This window comes from Rhynchophorus ferrugineus, unplaced genomic scaffold (genome assembly GCF_030347505.1).
Source record: "Rhynchophorus ferrugineus isolate W39M unplaced genomic scaffold, kcgeb_rfMv2 rfM1, whole genome shotgun sequence".
Taxonomy (NCBI): Eukaryota; Metazoa; Arthropoda; class Insecta; order Coleoptera; family Curculionidae; genus Rhynchophorus; species Rhynchophorus ferrugineus.
Window position 1 is genome coordinate 3,912,036 of NW_027472580.1, and position 16,250 is coordinate 3,928,285.

Genomic DNA, 16,250 nt, shown 5'->3' on the forward strand with positions numbered 1-16,250 from the left:
GTCAGACATTGAGCACGATCAGCATTTTTGTGTCTTAATTATAATCACTATTATTTGATTATAATGTATCTTCATTCTCAAAAGTGTTAACTGAAATAAAAAAACAGACGTCGTTCTTCTTGGAAGAAACAGCCCAAGTTAGCTAGATGAAGAATATGTGTGGCCTAGCGTTGTTTTTATCCGATACATATACAATTATTTTTATAGAGCATTTGTATTCATATATATTGTTATTTACAGGAATACAATAGAAGAAATCATGAAAATATTACCCACACTTTAAAATCAAAATATATCCAAATTGGGCGATGAGAAAATTACATTGAAGGTAAATGTGATTATACTACATAAAAAGTTTCTGTTATCCTTTAAAAAGTTGTTCATCAATTAAAAACTTAATTATTTTGAAGGGGTTCATTTACTTGAATCCAATTTATATTGGTTAAAATACTTAATATTTTGGTTTAAGACTCCTTAACCAACTTTTCAACAAGGATGTAACAAAAATACATTAATATAAAATAAAATAATACAAGTTGAGCTTGATTTTATACACAAGAGAGTATCTGATGATTGTTTTATTATATTTTAAACTAGCGACCCGCCCCGGCTTCGCACGGGTGCAATGCTGATACTAAATTAAATACACTACAGAAAAAATATGAACGTTGTATATAAAAACATAGCGGCCCGCTCCGACTTTGCACGGGCATAAAATATATATGCCTATGTCACTCAATGAAAACATGATTAAGATCGATCCAGTATTTTTGGTTCATTCATTACTGCCCTTGGCCTGCACGCATTAAATTTGGAGTAAAACAATTCCTCTTCCCCTATACTTACTATGAAGATTTCCTGCTATCTTTGGAATATCTAAATTCATACAATTTTTATTACATTACACATTTTTAAAGGCAAATTTTAAATTTGTAATATCTCCGAAAATATTTGTTTAATTTACATGCTGTAAGGAACCATATTGATCTATATTAATTGCACACTGTATTTAAGGTACTTAATTCGATAAGGATTAATGCCGTATTGCTTAAAATAGCTTCGTAAATAAGCCATTTTCTCACGTAAAAAGTAAACAATAAAAATGGTTAATGTGGGTTATCCCTAAAAGATAAACATATACCATCGCGGACTTTTTTGTAGACCTTTTTATGGTGTACAATACTGTAGTACATTAATTTGATCTAACTCGTAGGGTTAGGCAGCGTTTTTGCTAATTGCTAAATAAGCCTAAAAAAATAGGTTAATTTACGACATCACGTTAGAAACCTCTAAAATTAGCAATGTTGCCTTAGTATATTATGCATGTATTATACATATAAACCTTCCTCTTGAATCACTCTATCTATTGAAAAAAACCGCATCAAAATCCGTTGCGTAGTTTTAAAGATTTAAGCGCACATAGGGATATAGGGACAGAAAAGGCGACTTTGTTTTATACTATGTAGTGATAGATGATGTCTATTTAACTCCTCGATTTTACCATAATAAGAGCATAGCAGTAATTTTGATATATATCATACATTTTAATTTTTCTTGTTGTTCTTTAGAATATTACTCTTTGCTCTGTTTTCTTCATTCTGATGTATATCATACAATTTGGCCGTTTTAATTATCCGTTCCACAATTTTCACAACAACAATGTAAAAATGATTATTTTTTTGCCTCAAAACATTCTTGTGTTGAGCAAGTAAGTGAAATATTAATAGACCCAGACTTTCAGCTATGCTGCTCTGCTCTCAGTATGAGGGAGCATAGAAACTTTAATACATCTTATTTAAATTGACAGCAGACTTGACTAAAGAAATACGAAAAAGGGAACAGGGTTGTAGACAATTTTGATTATATTTGCCAGGAGATATGTTGATATATTTCATTATTTTGTATTTATATACATACTATATCATAGATTGATATTAGCTTTTTGATATTTTATAATATTTTTATTCATATAGAATTCTATTTTAATTGGGTTTTATTTCAAATTTAATTGATCAGTAGAATGTGACGTCAGAGGTTGGTCACGTGATGCCTATGAAATTCTTAACCAATGAAATGATTTCCTAATAAAGTATTTTCTTTATATGTACCTGTAATGGTAATTTAAACTAACCATTGAAATGTATATTATTATTTGCACTTGCTGTTAGAAACTGGGCATGCTCTAACCCTTAAAACATATGAGATGTGGTTTCGAAAATTCTAAAGTAGTGATTTCGATGTGTAAGACGGATAATGTGCCGGTAGACCGAAAAAGTTTGAAGATGTAAAACTGCTGTAAAGAGTTATTGGATGAAGACACGACCCAAATTCAAAAACAATTGGCAGAAGCGTTAAATGTGGCCCAAGAAACGATTAAATGGGCAGATGGGTGTCACGTCAATTGAATGACAGGCAAATGGAAAATCGAAAAATCGTTTGTGAAATGGTGCTTTAAATGTATGGCCGGAAGCCGTTTATGCATCGAAAAGTGACGGGTGATGAAAATTGGATTTATTTTGAAAGCCCTAAGTGCAAAAAAATCATGGTTATCACCCGGTGAAGCCGGTCGATCGGCTTCAAGGCCAAACTGTTTTAGTCGCAAGACAATGCTATGAATTTCGTGGGACCAGAGTGGCATGGTGTTTTACGAGCTGTTGAAATCTGGTGAAGCAGTTAATAGTGATCACTACCGGAAACACATGATCAATTTGAACCATGCATTAATCGATAAACGTCCAGAATAGGCCTGAAGACACGGTAAAGTGATTTTATAGCACGATAACGCAATGTTTCGTAAAGCAAAACCAGTCAAGGAAGAATTGAAATAGCTTGGATGGGACATCAAATGGCCATTATCTTGAATAAATACATTTTATGTAATTTTTTTTAAAAAGGTGGTAATAACTTTCCGGTACATCTGGTAAATGGACCATTGTCATTTATACTTTACATTTTTACAAATAGTTTTAGGGAACCTAATGAACAATCTAATATTTCTTTCAAAGAAAGTCTAGGTTATTTTGGATATTTAGAATAGTTGTTTAAATGATACAATTCCAGGTACCTATTGACCACGTATTGTTCTTGCGAATTACAGATGTCAGATAATACCATATCATAAATCAAAACCAGTCAAGGAAGTGTTGAAAGTACTTGGATGGGATATATTACAGCACCCGCCGTACTTTCCAGACCTTGCCCTGTCCGACTAATAAATTATCGCATCAATGGGACATGAGCTTGCAGAGCAGCATTTCGCCGATTGCGAAAATGTTAGTAAATGGATCCATTAATAGTTTTGCTCAGCAAAGGACAAACAGTTTTTTGAGAGAAAAAGCCGGTAATAACTTTCCACTAATAACATCTGGTAAATGGACCATTGTCATTTATACTTTACATTTTTACAAATAGTTTTAGGAAACCTAATGAACAATCTAATATTTCTTTCAAAGAAAGTCTAGGTTATTTTGAATATTTAGAATAGTTGTTTAAATGATACAATTCCAGGTACCTATTGACCACGTATTGTGAATGTCTTGTGAATTACAGATGTCAGATAATACCATATCATAAATCAAAACCAGTCAAGGAAGTGTTGAAAGTACTTGGATGGGATATATTACAGCACCCGCCGTACTTTCCAAACCTTGCCCCGTCCGACTAATAAATTATCGCATCAATGCGCTTGCAGAGCAGCATTTCGCCGATTGCGAAAATGTTAGGAAATGGCTCGATTAATGGTTTTGCTCAACAAAGGACAAACAGTTTTTTGAGATGGCATCCATAAATTGCGTGAAAGGTGGGCAAGATGTATAGAATCAAATGACCAATACTTTGAATAAATATATTTTACCATTTTCTTGAAAATGATGTAGTTTTTGTTCTTCAAAAAAAAACCTGGTATGTGTTGAACAATGTTAATTTATCAATTACCCAAATTGGAGAGAAAAAATTGCTGAAAATTACAAATTCCCGTAAAAACCAAGACTAAACCAATTTTAAGAAAGGAAACAACTCTCAGCCGTTTACTAAAGAAATAAGATTTATTTTCTATCTTTTCATAATATGGAATAAAGGGTAATGTTATTAATTACAATGTCCTAATTTTCTCCACATTTTTCTTGCAAGCATTTTGTTTGATGGGTTAAACTTGACACTACCACCCAATTTCTTAATCCCTTTCCTCATCATAAAAACTATTACATCAAGACACAAAATTTTCGCTCTATCGATGCGTTCAATAGTAAGTACATTACAACGTTTATGTTTGGGAACAAGTATTCGTCCGCTTTTATTCAACGAAAAGAAAGTGTCTACGTACTTTGATGTTAGTACAATTCGAGATTAAATGTATGAAATGTATAAAAACGGTAAATGGTACTTTTTTTATAAATATAAAGATAATGTTGCGACGCAATTATAGTTATATAAATAACTTAAGGAAGTTGTTTAAATTTAGGTTTACGATAATTGTAATATATTTTTCTTATATATAGGGGTCTAATTTATTACACTATCTTAGTAGTTTTTTCATGTTTGTGACATGTGAAAAGAATTATGACTTGAGACAATATAAAATTACGCATTGTATCAAATTTCTGGTGAAACTAGGGCAACCAAGAAAGGCACCGCAAAACCAGGCATACGATTTAGTAAGTTATTTCCATCTAATTCATAATTCTTTTCACAATAACGTATCGATTCGACATCTTTAAATGTATATATTTTTTATATCATTAATTTAAATAAACAACTCTTGTTTGCTCGTTAATTTACGCAAAGGAAAGAAAAAATAATCTGTATTTAATTTAAAACATTCTTTTCTCTCCTTAGTAGTATAGTGATATTATCATGACTTGACAAAGGAAACACAGCAACAAAAGAAGCAAGAACTAAACATTAAACGGTGAATAACTTTCTAATGACAGTAAAATGAATGGATGTACAATTGCTAATTAGGTGGATTAGGCATCTAAGGTACACCATATGTGGTTTGAATAATTAATAGTAGATTAAATCCTTGGATAATATCTACATTAGATGTACTATAATGATAAAATAAATCATAGTTTATAACATATTTTTTCCATTACTTTATTTACATTAGAATGTTGTTATGTAATAAAGCCAAAATAAAGTAGAAGTCAAAAGCGGCAATATTGCGACGTTATGGCGTCACAAATTTAGATAACCAGAATTAATTGTGATTTTTAATAAACCAACAGATCAATTGTCCTCAGCCTGATACATAGATGACGCTACTAGAATTAAATCCATATGTTTCTAGTTAGCCCAAACCCTCAAAAGATGCGTGTATAACTTTGACGGCTGTCGGATCATTCCTTTGTGAATTATAGCATTTTGAGTGAAGCAACTTTTGTTATTGTGAAAAAATGGATAAAAAGGAATTTCGCGTGTTGATAAAATATTGCTTTTTGAAAGGAAAAAATACAGTTGAAGCAAAAACTTGGCTTGACGCTGAGTTTACGGACACTGCCCCAGGAAAATCAACGATCAAGAATTGGTATGCTTTAAGTTTTAGTTTTAGACGTGGTGAAATGAGCACCGAAGACTGTGAAAGCAGTGGACGCTCAAAAGAGGTTGTTACCGACGAAACATTAAAAAAATCCACAAAATGATTTTGAATGAACATAAATTGAATTGAATGAATTGAACGTATACATCATATAATTCACGAATACTTGGGTATGAGAAAGCTCTGTGCAAAGTGGGTGCCGCGCGTGCTCACTTTTGAGCAAAAACAACGACGAGTAGATGATTCGCAGCAGTGTTTGAAGATGATCAACCGTAATTAATCCGAGTTTTTGCGTCGATATGTGACAATGGATGAAACATGGCTCCATAATTTTACTCGGAAGTTGAATTGACAGTTATCCCAGTGGACTCCACACGATGAACGCGCTCCAAAGCGTGGGAAAATGCAACAGTCGGCTGGCAAGGTTATGGCGTCTGTATTTTGGGATGTGCATGGAATAATTTTCATTGATTACCTTGAAAAAAGGAGGGCCATCAACAGCGACCATTACATAGCGTTATTGGATAGTTTGAAGGACGAAATCGCCGAAAACGGTCGCATTTGAAGAAAAAGAACTGCTGCTTCACCAACACAATGCACCGTGTCACAAGTCAGTGAAAACGATGGAAAAAATCCATGAATTGGGCTTAAAGTTGCTTGGAATTAAAATTGCTTCCTCATCCACCGTAGTCTCCAGATCTGGCCCCCAGCGACTATTTCTTGTTTCCAGATCTCAAGAGAATGCTCGCTAGGAAGAAATTTTCGTCGAATGAATAGGTGATCGCCGAAACTGAGGCCTATTTTGAAGCAAAGGACAAATCGTACTACAAAAATTGTATCAAAAAGTTGGAAGGTCGCTCGGTCGAACACAATGCACCGTGTCACAAGTCAGCGAAAATGATGGAAAAAATCCATGAACTGGGCTTAAAGTTGCTTGTAATTAAAATTGCTTTCTCATCCACCGTAGTCTCCAGATCTGGCCCCCCCGCGACTATTTATTCCGACGACGACGACGAATTAATTGCGATTTTGTATGGACTATAGTGTCATTAGAATTGCCTTAAACGAAATAAAACATCTGATCTTATTAATGTGATTGACAAGTGATTCAGTGGAAAACATCTTAGTTGTAATTACTTGTCGGTATATTAAGTTGTACACTAGTTTTAATAATCAAATAAAACAAACAGCGTATTTCAAGGTTTCAATAACAAAATGTCTCCTTATCAACGGCGAGCACTATCGGCAAACCCGCTTCCTCCAACAAAAACCACCGTTAAGCTAACAATCAATAATTAAAAAAAAAAAAGAACAAAATACACATCTCGATAGCCATCCTGAGGGTTATCTTCCATTTAAAACAAACACAATACCAAAAACTGTATCTTACACAAATAGTCATCATTTCTACGTCCCTTATCGCACGGACCACACTTTTATCAACACGATTACGACTTCAGAGGCCAGCTCGGGCTACATTCCGCTTTCGTTTATCTGCGGCAAATGTTAAAACATGGCGTTCTTGTTGATCGTGACGATCGGCCTGTTGGGAACCGCCTCGTGCCATCAGAGTCTGTTAATCGACAAATTGAGGATGGATTTTCTGCAGGTGGAGGAGGCCATGTGGAAATACGTGCTTTGGGAAAGTCCCCATATTCGTTACAGTGAGTCGATCAATTATTTGGTGGATACGTTCAGTGAGTTTGACCAGAGTCTCAAACAGGTTCGTATACAACTCGTTTTATAATAACTTCAACAGATAACGCGTTCTTCAATAAGTTTCTATGACTCTTGCGACGCAATTTCTAACCGACTTCAAAAGAGGAGGTGGTTCTATGTTCGACTGTATATTTTTCTTTAATGTATGCTCGCCGATTTCTCTGTCAATTTTGGACCGATTTTCAAAATTCTTTTTTTATTCTAAAGAGGGCACTTCCGAGGTGGTCCCATTGAAACTAAGTCAGGATATAATGGCGCAATCCGGGGAAATCGAGGGAAACCCTTAAATTTCAAAAACATGTCAAAGTTTTCACATAATTTTTTATCAAAAATAATCAGATATTTGTGTATAGCGTTATTGCTGAAGTAATGGGACGGAAGACCGGAAGTCGTTCAATCCAAAAGCGGATCAGTTTGCTTTTTAAGCACTAACCATATTATATAAGAAGCCGTAGAAATATTGCAGTCAACTGCTTCTATTATGTAGTGATTAGAGCGCTCGGCTCACATGCGGAGGTCGTGGGTTCAATTCCCGGAGGGGGTAATTTTTTGTTGTTGTTCTAGTTTGATTAGAACGTTGTCAAATTACCTAGGCTAGGTAACCGATCGCGGGGCTCCTTATTTTCAATCATTGTTTCTTTATTCCTATTTATCATCATACTGCTACACATTTACTTATCCTACCCATTGTAATACAATAAATAACTTCATAATTTATTGGGTAAATATCTAACACTAAAAAGAAAAAAATTGAACCGACTATAAATAGATAGATGAATAAGGAACTCACTAAAAAGAAAAAAATAATTAAACTTCCCACCAAAAAAAAAAACGTTTTAAAACAAAATATGTACATAGTAATCGTTGTAATAACTAAACAAAAATAAACAACAACCTTATTTAATCTATCTACTACACGTATTTTATATTCTATTATATAGGCACGATTTTAATTAATACCTAGCTAAACTTATTTATCTATTTACAATATTATTTTATAACTACTACCATCTGATCAGTTTGAAGTCGGTGCCGAGCCCAAACAATACGAAAATAATAATATAATTTTATATATAACTGTTAGGTTCGGCATCTCCTTCAAAATTGGTGGTAGTTAAATGTGTCCAGGGAGCAATAACTATTTGTTATGTTTATATTATATATACATGGCAAAATCACTTAATTATGTGATATCCTGTATAAAATATTATTTTAAATAATTGTCTTATTCTAAAGTCTATATATGTCCAATAATCCGATTAGATGGTGTTTTAGTCTAGACATTTCACTATCATTTCGTATATTTAGCTTATTACATTGGGATGCACTGGCACTCTTTCGACGTATTTCACACAAACACGTTGAATTACACTCACATTGGTTCTAGAGGAATATCGCGTTTCATATCATTCACAGAATATCATTTCATTTGAAACATAGTACGGAGCATCGACAATGGCACGCAACACTTTATTTTGGAACCGTTGTAGGGTGGATATGTTAGACTTGCTAGTGGTTCCCCACAGTTCGTTTCCATATGACCAAATAGGCTTGAGTATAGATTTATACAGTAATATTTTTTTATCTAATGATAACTTGGATTTGTGCCCGATAAGTCAATACATTTGGTAGAGTTCAAGTTGTTTCAATTTGGCGAGTATGTCCAAGATATCAAGATATTTAGCATCTCCTGCTTGCGGGAGATGACAATTATGGATATAGACTGGTGAGCATGTTCTTCTATGGAGCCTGGGGAATGTTTTAATCTAAATGCTGTTTTGATCAAGTTGCTGAGTTTTATAATTCCTTTTCTTGGTAGTTTTTGCAGTAATTCGTAATCGTAGCCTGACGATTTCCTGGGTTTAATGTCAGTTTTAATAACTTTGGGCGTGACTAATTCGATCGTCGAATTGTCAGCTTCACTGTCCGGAAAGTTATATTTAATATTAGTTTCGTTTGGTTTGAAAGTTTTTTCTAGATATTCAGTAAATGCCTCTGCTTTTTAGTGATTGTCACGTGCCCAATTCCCACATAGGTCTCTTGAGCGCTTTAGATATTTGGTGGCTTTCTAGAGTGAATAATCAGTTTCTTTATCATCTGTTAAATTTTTTTGATAGTCATTTATGGTTTTGTCTTTAATTTTCTGTATTTCCCTTTTCAGTCTTTGGGTTATATTGTTTAAAGTATTTTTATTTTCCAGCTACCATTTCCTTCACTTCTTTTAGATAATTAAGTCCTTTATCTTAATTTCTGTTGAACATCTACTACCAATTTTTCTGCTTCAAAATTTAACTGATCAGTTGTCTTGAGGGGTACATTTAGTTGAATTCGTTGGTTCAATTCTTCAGCAAATCCTTCCCAGTCTGTTCTCTTGTTGTACGAGAACATGATGTAAAATATTGCTTAATACTCAATGAATCACTACATAGTATAAAACAAAGTCGCCTTTTCTGTCCCTATATCCCTCTGTGCGCTTAAATCTTTAAAACTACGCAACGGATTTTGATGCGGTTTTTTTTCAATAGATAGAGTGATTCAAGAGGAAGGTTTATATGTATAATACATGCATAATATACTAAGGCAACATTGCTAATTTTAGAGGTTTCTAACGTGATGTCGTAAATTAACCTATTTTTTTAGGCTTATTTAGCAATTAGCAAAAACGCTGCCTAACCCTACGAGTTAGATCAAATTAATGTACTACAGTATTGTACACTATAAAAAGGTCTACAAAAAAGTCCATGATGGTATATGTTTATCTTTTAGGGATAACCCACATTAACCATTTTTACTGTTTACTTTTTACGTGAGAAAATGGCTTATTTACGAAGCTATTTTAAGCAATACGGCATTAATCCTTATCGAATTAAGTACCTTAAATACAGTGTGCAATTAATATAGATCAATATGGTTCCTTACAGCATGTAAATTAAACAAATACTTTCGGAGATATTACAAATTTAAAATTTGCGTTTAAAAATGTGTAATGTAATAAAAATTGTATGAATTTAGATATTCCAAAGATAGCAGGAAATCTTCATAGTAAGTATAGGGGAAGAGGAATTGTTTTACTTCAAATTTAATGCGTGCAGGCCAAGGGCAGTAATGAATGAACCAAAAATACTGGATCGATTTTAATCATGTTTTCATTGAGTGACATAGGCATATATATTTTATGCCCGTGCAAAGTCGGAGCGGGCCGCTATGTTTTTATATACAACGTTCATATTTTTTCTGTAGTGTATTTAATTTAGTATCAGCATTGCACCCGTGCGAAGCCAGGGCGGGTCGCTAGTGTCTAATGAATGCAAACAATTATTATTATCCAATTCTCTTAAGTATCTTAAATCTAGATGCCAGATGACATCGTATATGGATTGGAGCCCATACGACACATACATACGTTCCTCTTCCTCTACCCCGAGTTCAAACAGATGGAGAGGCTTTACGAGAAATTCCGCCAATACCTGGAAGACCAGAAACTTAAAAGGATCCGGCAAAGCGGGCCCTTTCAAGTTAGAGTGGATTCTGACGAGATGGTCAGGGACATTTTCAACAACAAGAACGGTGCCAACGTAACGGTGAACGCCGTCTACAACATGACCTTCGGGGCGGAGAATATGCTGATGAAGGTCTTAACGGTAAGGTAACCAACCGCATGAAAGCTTATAACAGATAGCAAGCGCATCCGTTAGCTTATAGATAACAACTACTACTGTCAAAACTACTCGCAGTCTCCCCAACAAGTCTTCTATAATCTGTACAACGCCGTAGCCCTGAACGGCTTGAAAAGTTTCATAATGACTCAATTTGTTTATTTGATGAAGTGCGTGGAAGAAGGAAGGGGTAAGTAAACAATCATCATCAACATCATTAACATTAACAAACATCCAATCTTTGAAAAATCAAAAACTTAAAAATCCAACTAAAACAAATCTCTATAATTATTAAGTGATTTTTGTTTGCACCATGAGAAGCTATTCTCACTTGAAAATATCAGTGTTCGAGCAAAATTCTCATCATGCCTGACATTCTGACCATGCCCTTAAGGCCCATTATGCTTTCAAATAAAAAACACATGGGCGTAATAAAAACGCGTTTTTTCTTGTTCAATATTTCTTTTCTTATTCATCAATGTAATCCCAATCAGGAACATTTCAACCATTAACTTTTCAGTACCACTTTTGTGGAACGATTTATCTTTCGCCTCAAAATAGACCTGTCACCGGATGGAAGTGACGGATCCATGTTTCATCCATTGTCACATATCGAAGCAAAAATTCCGGTTTGTTACGTTTAAATATCACCAAACCACTGCTCATAATCATCAACATGTTCTTGTTTTTGGTTAAAAGTGAGTCAACGCGGCACCCACTTTAAACAAAACTTTCTCATAGTCAAATGCTCAAATATGAAACCAAGACGTTCTTTCGATATCTTTATAATGTTAGTTAACTCACGCAACTTCACTTTTCGATCATTCAAAACGATTTTGTGGATTTTTTGATGTCTTCTGATGTTACCACCTCATTTGGACGCCCACTGCGTTCTGTATCATCGATGTCTCTACAACCACGTTTGTCAAACCAACGTTTTATTATCGTTTCTGATGGAGATGATCTTTTTTTCCATCAAAAAGTAGGGTAAAAAGAAAACACGTAATTGTTTTTGGTCCATTGTTTTGAAAATAGCAAAAGTAGTGTCACTCTTACCACAATAACTCACAAACTTACTGAGTAAGATATCATGAAATTTTAACAACTGTCTTTTGAAGGTTAGCACTAACTGAAAAATCGGTGAATGCAATAAAACTGACACCATTTATGTGTTAGGCGCGGGACTTTTCAGCCCATGTGTTATAATTCGATAGCAATTGGTGAAAGTGTCATAAGTGCTTAAAGAATAGTGATTTTGAAATCCAAGCCTCTATATAACTGTGTAGGGTAAAAAAGAATTCAATGTATTATCGGAAAACAAAAATAATTAGCACAATAATTAAGAATGACATTCCATAATAGACTACTCCTTGAACATGAATCAATAGGCAATAATTTTGAATTATAAATGTTTGGCCAGTTTTTCTTAGAATTTTAAATTTAAAAAAATCGATCCACGATCATCAAGTCCATCAATTATCATTTATTCAAAATATCCTGGTGAGTGTTCTGGTATTCATAACTTAAAATAAAATTTAACATTGTAGGATGTCATTTACTAATAATCATATTTATATTTAAGGAAACAACAACGATCTGGCACTAATAAACAAATACCAATTCAAAAAAAGAGTTAACGAAACAATGACAGTCATCAGAGGTGCCATGGAGCTAGTTTCGGTGGATTTATGGAAATGCGATCCGAAACATCACGTCAAAGGTATCTTCCACTTCACAAATTCGAAGGATAAATCCTAACTTTGCCTTCTATTAAAGGAAAAACCTACGACGAGTTCACCAGGCTGATACAGGGTCATGTCCAGAACGAGGCCGACATGAATAGCGACCGAACCTGCACGAAAAACTGTCAGGCGTATTCATTAACCAAAAACTACGGTTGCTACGACGGAGACAGCCAATACTGCAAGGAAATCGAAAGGTGTAACGGAAAGATTATAGGATGTCGGTATATCGAAAGTTCTATGGAAATATGTACAGCGGTAAGCGACCATTAACATGTGTAATTTTGTGTCATTATAGTTTCCTAAATTATTTTAGAAGGAAGTAGGCAACCGAAGATACGAGTATGTTAAATTCGACAATGATCTGTACTATGGTAAAAAAAATACCTGCTGGAAGAAACCGGTGCAAAGTTGGTACAGGTGGTTCGTACATTGTTCCTACTGTATGTGCTTGTGCGATGATCCCAACATACTCTCAGACAGGTTTATCAATTTAAAACCTGTATACTCAGATATTAGAAATAACAGGTATTATAAATATTAGTATTTACTAAATACACACAGCATAAGTGTACATACTCACATTACCAATCATATATAAAGATCGTTTTAACATATATTTAATTTGAACTAATATACAATTTATTAGGTATTATAGATTACATTATTAGATATATTTAGATATCATGAAATCTCATCTCATGTACCATGGTGTATTCAGGATTGCAGGACCTTGTTAATCTGCATTTTCATTCTTGCTTGCATTCAACCATGCTCTTACTAATATATTTCAACATATCAATTTTGAACAGCTATAGATACGAATAGTTGGCACATCTAAATCAAATTTTATAGATATTCATACAAAAAAACACTATTAAAATAAATAAGTAAATATATATATATATATATATATATATATATATATATGATCTTGATTCATGAAAATATACTCTAATAATGAAAAATTATTTAGCAAAAACAAAGAAAAATTTAAAGCAAAGTAAGATTTAGAAATTTAATTGATTGAATCAGTGATTTGAAGAAGTTGGGATGTAATAAAAAAATAAAGATTTAGTAACCAAATATCAGGTACAAAAGTATTTTGTACCTACGTTCAACATTATAATTAGTTTTGGAAAAAAAACATTACTTTTGAGAAATATTTGTTAATTATCTTGTCTACAAAATTGTATTGACCTTCAAAGAAATATAAATAAAACTATTAATACAAATTTATATTATATGGAGGTCTCTCCCTTTATAATATGTGTTTATTCATGATTCTTTTTTTTTCAGGGTTGTAACTGGTATTAAATTCGTAAAAGTTAATAGAATATTACATCTGCAAATTCAGGAGGGTCAGTTACTTCCTTATGGAAACATTAAACAATCCACGGTTCAATGGGTACCCGTTGATAATTATACAATCACTGATCCGTATATGTATAATTACGGAAATTATTATCGGATGTCGTACGAAAATAGGACGATGGCTTTAGACCAGATCAGCACAAAAGCTCCGAAACAGGTCGTTACAGGTAGAGTATCTTTTATGATTCCCCAAAACTCATTCGTACCCCTTTACCTTATATATATTTACAACCAAAAATACACGATTTTAGGAGTACAATTTAAAGTAATACAAAACATGGTAAGATTAGAGGTCATTTTCAACGAAATCGATTGGGAGAGCGGTATTATAATTACCAATTCGCAAGTAACTATGAACGGGCCCAGCAGAGGACTGTAAGTTCGTTTAATGATCAAGAAAAACGGTATTGAAACCATTTTTTTATAGGCAAAAAGTTTCCATTGATTCAAACGCTGATGTACCGACGTTGGCGAGTATGTCAATGTTGGTGAACGCACAAAACAAGTTTGTAGAGTTCACGCACACCGGTTTTGAAGTTGACGCCGCGCAAACCACAATACCGTTCATCGATACTCAACCGGTGTACAATAATCCCGCCGTACCGTTGAAAGGAATCGGAATAGGATATAAAACGTTCCAGCACTACGGAGGCTTTATAACTCCGATCTCATCCAGTTATGACTACAGCAAACTTCTCCTATCGCCAACATTTAAAAACAAAAATAATTAATGTTGGCGAAGATAAGTTATTTTCGTTGTTTTGTATATTTTTATTTTATCTAGAATTGGTTTCTATTTATGATATTACTAATTTAAATTATAAATTGTAAAATATATCACTTTGACATATCGTTTTCGTATAATTTAAAACAACTCCCAAAACTTGCTCGACTTATCTGAACTCTCAAGGGATGCATGAAGAAAAAAATATTTTTGGGAAATGTTTGTTAATTATCTTATCTATCTTATCTAGTTTTTTTATTCAACATAATTCCCTTCAAGGCTGATACACTGATTATAGCGACCTTTCAACTTTTCGATACCATTTTTGTAGTACGATTTGTCCTTTGCTTCAAAATTGGCCTCAGTTTCGTCGATCACCTCTTCATTCGACAAAATTTTCTTCCCAGTGAGCATTCTCTTAAGATCTGAGAACAGGAAGTAGTCGCTGGGGGCCAGATCTGGAGAATTCGGTGGATGAGGAAGCAATTCGAAGCCCAGTTCATGGATTTTTGCCATCGTTTTCACTGATTTGTGACACGGTGCATTGTCCTGGTCAAGGTCTTTTTCTTCAAATGCGGCCGTTTTTTGGCGATTTCGTCCTTCAAACGGTCCAATAACGCTATGTAATAGTCGATGTTGATGGTCCTTCCTTTTTCAAGGTAGTAAATGAAAAATATTCCATGCGCATACCAAAATACAGACGCCATAACTTTACCAGCTGACTGTGGCGTTTTCCCACGGTTTGGGTCGGGTTCATAGTGTACAGTCCACTCGGATGACTGTCGATTGGTCTTCGGAGTGAAATGATGGAGCTATGTTTCATCCATTGTTACATATCGACGTAAAAACTCGGGTTTATTACGCTTGATCATCTTCAAACGCTGCTCCGAATCATCAACTCGTCGTTGTTTTTGGTCAAAAGTGAGCTCGCGCGGCACCCACTTTGCACAGAGCTTTCTCATACCCAAATATTCGTGAATGATATGATGTTCACGTTCAGTTAATATCTTTAGAGTGTCTGCTATTTCATTCAGTTTTAATTTACGGTCATTCAAAATCATTTTGCGGTTTTTTTCTATGTTTTCCTCGGTAACAACTTCTTGTGTCATGTGTCAGGTCGGGGACTTTTCAATTGATCTGTTATAATATATTTTTGTATACCCATTATCCATTATATAATTTTTTCAGAGAGAAACATTTTAATTGTTCAATATCAATTTTCTACGGTTTTTATTGATAATATTTTTAACGTGCTGCAGCTGTACTGAATTATATACGGTCAATAAAATATCTCAATTATTAAAAAAAAAATCTTGGATCACCGGAAAGAAACCGTCCTCATACGAAGCGGGTCACCAATCAAGATCAGCTTCATATCAGATATCAAATATATGAAATTTATAAAAACAGTGAGTAGTTTTTTCAATATAAACATAATTTAATACAATTATTTCAGAATCAAAGTTAGTCTGAAAAGTATTGAAGAAGTCTAATGGAAC

At 33.9% G+C, this 16,250-nt stretch overlaps 2 protein-coding genes across 3 annotated transcripts in view; one reads left to right on the forward strand and one right to left on the reverse strand.

Moving 5' to 3' along the window:
* Window positions 1-16,250, reverse strand: part of Ubr3 (Ubr3 ubiquitin ligase) — a 209,657-nt gene that overhangs the window by 97,261 nt on the left and 96,146 nt on the right. The window lies entirely within an intron of this gene.
* On the forward strand, window positions 6,836-14,877 carry LOC143202526 (uncharacterized). Its single transcript, XM_076414133.1, has 9 exons — window positions 6,836-7,259; window positions 10,609-10,896; window positions 10,951-11,101; window positions 12,494-12,631; window positions 12,688-12,911; window positions 12,970-13,181; window positions 13,953-14,194; window positions 14,279-14,402; window positions 14,455-14,877. The coding sequence occupies exons 1-9, from the start codon at window positions 7,050-7,052 to the stop codon at window positions 14,756-14,758; spliced, it is 1,893 nt and encodes a 630-aa protein (XP_076270248.1). The 5' UTR covers window positions 6,836-7,049; the 3' UTR covers window positions 14,759-14,877.

Bases quoted from the DNA above. Each gene is read 5' to 3' on its own strand.
- LOC143202526 (XM_076414133.1), top strand. From the start codon at position 7,050: ATGGCGTTCTTGTTGATCGTGACGATCGGCCTGTTGGGAACCGCCTCG. The intron at 7,260-10,608 runs GTTCGTATACAA...TCTTAAATCTAG, and splicing joins TTGACCAGAGTCTCAAACAG to ATGCCAGATGACATCGTATA. The intron at 10,897-10,950 runs GTAAGGTAACCA...CGCATCCGTTAG, and splicing joins TGCTGATGAAGGTCTTAACG to CTTATAGATAACAACTACTA.